The 5340-nt window shown below is 52.7% G+C and overlaps 1 protein-coding gene across 2 annotated transcripts; it reads left to right on the forward strand.

Moving 5' to 3' along the window:
* Positions 1-721: 721 nt before the first annotated feature.
* RAN (RAN, member RAS oncogene family) lies at positions 722-4422 on the forward strand. 2 transcript variants are annotated; one of them, XM_082418339.1, is made up of 7 exons: positions 722-856; positions 1472-1517; positions 1930-2014; positions 2094-2219; positions 3434-3621; positions 3745-3915; positions 4005-4422. In XM_082418339.1, the coding sequence occupies exons 2-7, from the start codon at positions 1482-1484 to the stop codon at positions 4047-4049; spliced, it is 651 nt and encodes a 216-aa protein (XP_082274465.1). In that variant the 5' UTR covers positions 722-856; positions 1472-1481; the 3' UTR covers positions 4050-4422. The 2 variants fall into 2 exon arrangements, with proteins under 2 accessions (XP_082274465.1, XP_082274466.1); XM_082418340.1 differs by having other exon boundaries at positions 755-856; positions 1475-1517.
* The last annotated feature ends 918 nt before the right edge of the window (positions 4423-5340 follow it).

Below are 5340 nucleotides of genomic sequence, written 5' to 3' on the forward strand. Positions count from 1 at the left end.
GAGCTGGAGGTGTACCTGACTTTCCATCTTTGACAATACTGAGAGGAGGCTATGCCCCAGGAGAATGTAAGTTCTATGCGTGTACAGTTCTTGTCTGGACCCTTGACCCTGGAACCTAAATACTCATGGATTGCATCCCTGGTTTGTCACTAAGATGAGAAAAGCTGCCACGGTTGGAAACACTAAATTTCATCATCCTGTTTGCATAATTAGGGCCACAAAGGCTGCCGACCACTTAGATGCCCTAAGAATAAGGTGGCCGTCTTTCCAGGGTGGGAAAAGCATCGGTCTCTACTTCCTTTACTTCCCAAAAGGTCCTGACCGAGACGCGGGCGCGGGGAAAGGGCCGGAGGGAAGGGCGGGTGGGGCGGCCCGCACCCCAACATGGCGCCCGCCCCGGGCCCGCCGTGCCGTGTTTGTACGCAGGGGCAGGGCCTTTGTGTGGGCCACCCCGCGAGTTTCCCGCCCAAGGGGGCCTCGGCCCTCTCCTTCCACTTCTGTTCCCGCGGTGGCAGCTGGGCGCGCCTCGTCACCGTCGGCGCATGCGCGCGCGGGAACACGCCCTCCGGGCTGGCGCACGTGGCCCCGCGGGCCGGCGTGCGTGCGCGCGACCGCATAGCCTCCCGCGCCCGGCGCGCCGCGAGCCTCTCCCTATGCGCCAGGCCAACGGGTACAGCCGCCGGAGCCGGGGCGGTGTGCGTGCGCGTGCGCGAGGGGCCACGTGGGAGCGACGCGGCGCCGTTGCCCCGCCCTCCCCCGGCGCGCGCCGGCGTCGGCTGCGTCTCCGGGCATTTGAATTGCGCTTCCGCCATCTTTCCAGCCCTCAGTCAGACGGGCGCGGAGACGCTTCTGGAAGGTAGTGGGACTGGGGCGGGGGTCGCGGGGCCGGGGCGGGGGCGGGGATCGGGGCGTCGCAGCGGCGGCAGGGAGCGGCCGTGAGGCGGTGGCTGCGTGGAGACCCCGGGCTCCGGGAGGAGAGCCTTCCTTCCTCTCTGGCCGCGAGGGCGCCGGGACCCGAGCCGCGGTGGGCCGGGCGAGCGGCCGGGGCGGAGGGGAGGCCGGGCGGCCGGGCCGCGGGGCTGCCGGGGAGATCCGGCCGGGACGGCCGGGCGGAGTGCCGGGGGGCGGTCGGGGCAGCCCGGGCCGGCCGCAGGCCGTGACCGGGCGCTTTTCGCGCCGGGGCCTCGGCGCCGAGCGGGTCTGCGCTCCGAGCGGGCGCGAGCCGGGCCCTGGCGGCCAGAGGAGCCGAGTCGGGGAGCAGCGCCCCCGCCGCCATCGCCGTCGCGCACCCTCGCGGCCCCCGCGCGCGCGTGTGCGCGTGTGTGTGTGTCGGGTTGGGGGTGGGGTGCGGGCGGCCGGGCTCCGGGGTGGAGGCCTTTGTGGGCCCGGGCACGTGGGGCGGGTCCGGCCATGCGGCCCCCGGGCCGCGCCGCCGTGCAGCGGGCCTCACTTCTTTCTCCTCTGCCCGCAGTAGCATCGCGATGGCTGCGCAAGGAGAGCCCCAAGTGCAGTTCAAGGTGGGTGATCCGAGGGGGTCGGGAGGAAAGGCGGCCCTAGGGAGGGGCGGGCCCGCGTCCGGACGGCCTTAACGGCGGCGTCTGGTTCGTGACTGCGGCCGGGTGCCGTTGGCCGGTGCTGCGGCAGTGCCTTCGGTGCCCTGACAACGGGGCGGGGGGGGAGGGGAGGGGAGGGGGGAGGGGGCGAGCCCCGCCCTGCGCGCGGGGAAGCTGGGCTCGCAGCTCCGCCGGTTCGGGTCGTTCGTGAGATGGGACGGGGCCGCTGTCTTAAGATGCTTTGTCTTCGGTGTGCTCAGGGGGCATGTAGAGTTCTTCCCTGTGAGACGGCGGTCCAGAGCACCGGGACAGTCTCACAATCCCGAGGTCCTGAGACCCGTTCCGCTGTTTACTTCAAAGATGTGTTTCCCAACAGCTCGTATTGGTTGGTGACGGCGGTACTGGGAAAACTACATTTGTGAAACGCCATCTGACTGGTGAATTTGAGAAGAAGTATGTAGGTACGTGGGGGAAAGGATGTGTGAAAACGTGTGGGAGATGGATGAGGTCACTGACTAACTTTCCGCGCTTACGTTCCAGCCACCTTGGGCGTTGAGGTCCATCCCCTTGTGTTCCATACCAACAGAGGACCCATTAAGTTCAACGTATGGGATACAGCTGGCCAGGAGAAATTTGGAGGACTGAGAGATGGCTATTACATCCAAGGTAGGTATCTGCCTCGTAACCAGCCGCCTTTGAGAGGATTTGTAGCTTACCGCCCAAGGCAGCTTACAGATCATCAGGTCTGTTCTGGCAGACACATGCCTAATGCCGACTGAACTGGCCATTGCGTGAAGCGCTTCGATTCAGGAGCTGGGCTGGCTCCCGAGAGCTGACCCTCAGTGGAAGGGGAGGGGAGCCTGTGAAGGTTGTCTGGTGCCATTTGATGGCGTGCTTGCGTCGCCGTAGGCACTGTTTTGAAGGAGGTGATACGATGTATGTTGAGGCTCTTAATTTGAAAAGTGGGAGCAGCAGACAAGGTGTTGCTGCAGCCCCAGGATCTGAAAACTTAGGTTGGGGTGTATATTTTGGTGGAAGTCGATGATCATTTCTTCTGCACTCCATTAAAAAGGTAGTAAACAGTTTGACCAGATCCTGGACCAGAGGCCCTAGGCTTTCTATCTTATAAAATGTTGTGTAAGACCAGCCGGTTTCTTTTTAATTTCACTAGGTTTTGCAGAATATTTTTTTCAGAGTGCTTGATTTTAAAAGTGCAAAGGAAATAAATGCTTCTCAGCAAAAAGATGAACAAAGAAAATGCTCAATGTAAGGCTTTCTCTTCTCATGAAAATCGTTGCGAATCTTTCCATGTCTTTTGCCGTACAACTGCAGAGATTCCTCCTCTCCCCTCCCCGCCCCCATTCTTCAGCTAAAAATCTGTTTACTGTATCGCGCGTACCCCGTGGCTTACCGGCTTTATCCTGGCTGTTTCTGCAGGTCGACGTAGAGAGTTAACTGAGCTTTTAAAACTAGGCACATTATATTCTAGTGTGTTCAGCCATTTAAGAGCCTTTGTAAAGAGTAGATTGTTAGATCCTCAGAATATGGGAGGTGAGTTTCCTGGAATGCTGATTTATCATTGATCTACTTGATACTTTTTTGGGATGAGGAAGAATTTATGAAGTATCACAGGTAGATTTCATATGGTAAGCTGGTCTTTCATGGTTTCATGTACAATAAAAGGGACTTTTAAATAATGCTGTGTATTAAAATGATTTGAGATTTTTGGAATTGGTAGAGATCTTGAAAATGAGTAGAGAAATGTAGCTGACCTGGAGTTAGGCCTGAGACTGTGAATCCGAGTCCATAGTTCTTAGCGTGTTTCATCCAGGTAGCAAATTCCTAGGCCTACACTGATTTATTGTAAATGCTTCTTTCAGCTCAGTGTGCCATCATAATGTTTGATGTAACGTCAAGGGTCACTTACAAGAACGTGCCTAACTGGCATAGAGATCTGGTGCGAGTGTGCGAGAACATCCCCATCGTGCTGTGTGGCAACAAAGTGGACATCAAGGACAGAAAGGTTAAGGCAAAGTCGATTGTCTTCCACCGAAAGAAGAATCTTCAGGTATGTTTCTTAGAACTTACTGGACTTATGATCCTTACGTAAAATTATAAGTCCATTAAAGTGCTTCATTAATGTCTTTGATGTATGGGTTTTTAAAATTAATTTTATCTCTCTTTTAAACAGTACTATGACATCTCCGCCAAAAGTAACTACAATTTTGAAAAGCCCTTCCTCTGGCTTGCTAGAAAACTGATCGGAGACCCTAACTTGGAGTTCGTCGCCATGCCTGCTCTCGCCCCGCCAGAGGTGGTCATGGACCCAGCATTGGCAGCGCAGTACGAGCACGATCTAGAGGTACGATGTGTGCGTCTCGGTAGTGAATGCTTTCAGGTTCCTAGTGGTTTTCATCTGGAGCGTTACAACCCTTTCATCTCTTTGTCTAGGTTGCTCAGACAACTGCCCTCCCGGATGAAGATGATGACCTGTGAGAAAAGTGAAGCTGGAGCCCAGCGTCAGAAGTCTAGTTTTATAGGCAACTGTCCTGTGATGTCAGTGGTGCAGCGTGTTTGCCACTTTATTATATAGCTAAGCAGAACGTGTGCTTAATCTTTGGGATGCTGAAGGAGATGAATGGGCTTTGGAGTGAATGTGGCAGTTAAAAAAAAAAAAACAAAAAAAAACCTTCATTTTTTTGGACCTGCATATTTAGGTGTTTTGGAACACAGTTGTTTCCTCCTTGAGTTTCAAATATAAGACTGCTACAGTCACATCACAATATTCAGTGGTGGCATCTTGTTTGTTACTGTCATTCCCATTCCTTTTCGTTTAGAATCAGAATAAAGTTGTATTTCAAATATCTAAGCAAGTGAACTCATCCCTCGTTTAAATGAGCCTTTTAAAACCACTAACAGGGAAAATTGTGCCATGTTAGTATTTGAATTGCCTTTGCTATTACTACTTAATTTGAAGTCTGTTAGGTTAAATTCTTCTAATTTTCTGTACATGTGAATCATTTCACACAAATGAAATGACAGGTCAACAGTATTGTATTTGGTAAGTCGTTAAGACGTGTAAATACTGTCAATGCAGTTAGGCTAAAATAATACCTACCCCACCTGCCTTTTGGCCTAGGTAGTGTCACACCTAGGGAAGAGCTTGTTTGAGATTTGTGTGACCTGTCAGAATAAAAGTGGTACCTGTTTTAGACGTTTCAAATAGAGATCTTAAGAATTATAGTTGCTTTTGTGGCAGAAGTAACCATGTTCTAATGTAGAGCTTCTCAGAGTCTGATGAAACCATACAGATGATTGCGGGAACTTGAGGGACGTCTCATCTGTTAAAAACGAATATAAATTGTGCGTTTACTTGCCTTTTGTTTCAGCGTTAACATGTTTAACGTAAAGTTGGTATTCTAGGAGGATGTTCCACGTTTACCTGCTGTTGTCAAGTACTCCCAAGCTTTAAAGATGTCAAAGATTAAGGATTTCATTGGACGCATCACAGCTTTGATGGTTTTTCTCCCCACAAAGAATTTTTGTGGGTGGTGCAAGGGCACAGCAGGATGCTGCAACAGAAAAGTAGGGCTTAGATTGGCTTCTCAGTGAAGTGAAACAAGACTGCCAAAGGCTCAGTAGGTTAACCACTTATGTTCGTGTGGTTTCCACATGTAAACGTGAATTGAGTCCGTCTTGCCTGAGTTTGATCCCATCGACACCACACTGTAGCAATTAGAAGTCAAAATAAGAGCTGTTTTGCTCATGTAAGTACTACTGTACTATA

The sequence above is a fragment of the Balaenoptera physalus genome (assembly GCF_965194825.1).
Source record: "Balaenoptera physalus genome assembly, chromosome: 12".
Lineage (NCBI taxonomy): Eukaryota > Metazoa > Chordata > Mammalia > Artiodactyla > Balaenopteridae > Balaenoptera > Balaenoptera physalus.

What these genes read in the sequence shown, in the direction of transcription:
- RAN (XM_082418339.1), top strand. Translation starts at nt 1,482, where the DNA reads ATGGCTGCGCAAGGAGAGCCCCAAGTGCAGTTCAAG. An exon ending in AGATGGCTATTACATCCAAG is followed by an intron (nt 2,220 to 3,433) that starts GTAGGTATCTGC and finishes TGCTTCTTTCAG; the next exon opens with CTCAGTGTGCCATCATAATG. An exon ending in AGTACGAGCACGATCTAGAG is followed by an intron (nt 3,916 to 4,004) that starts GTACGATGTGTG and finishes CTCTTTGTCTAG; the next exon opens with GTTGCTCAGACAACTGCCCT.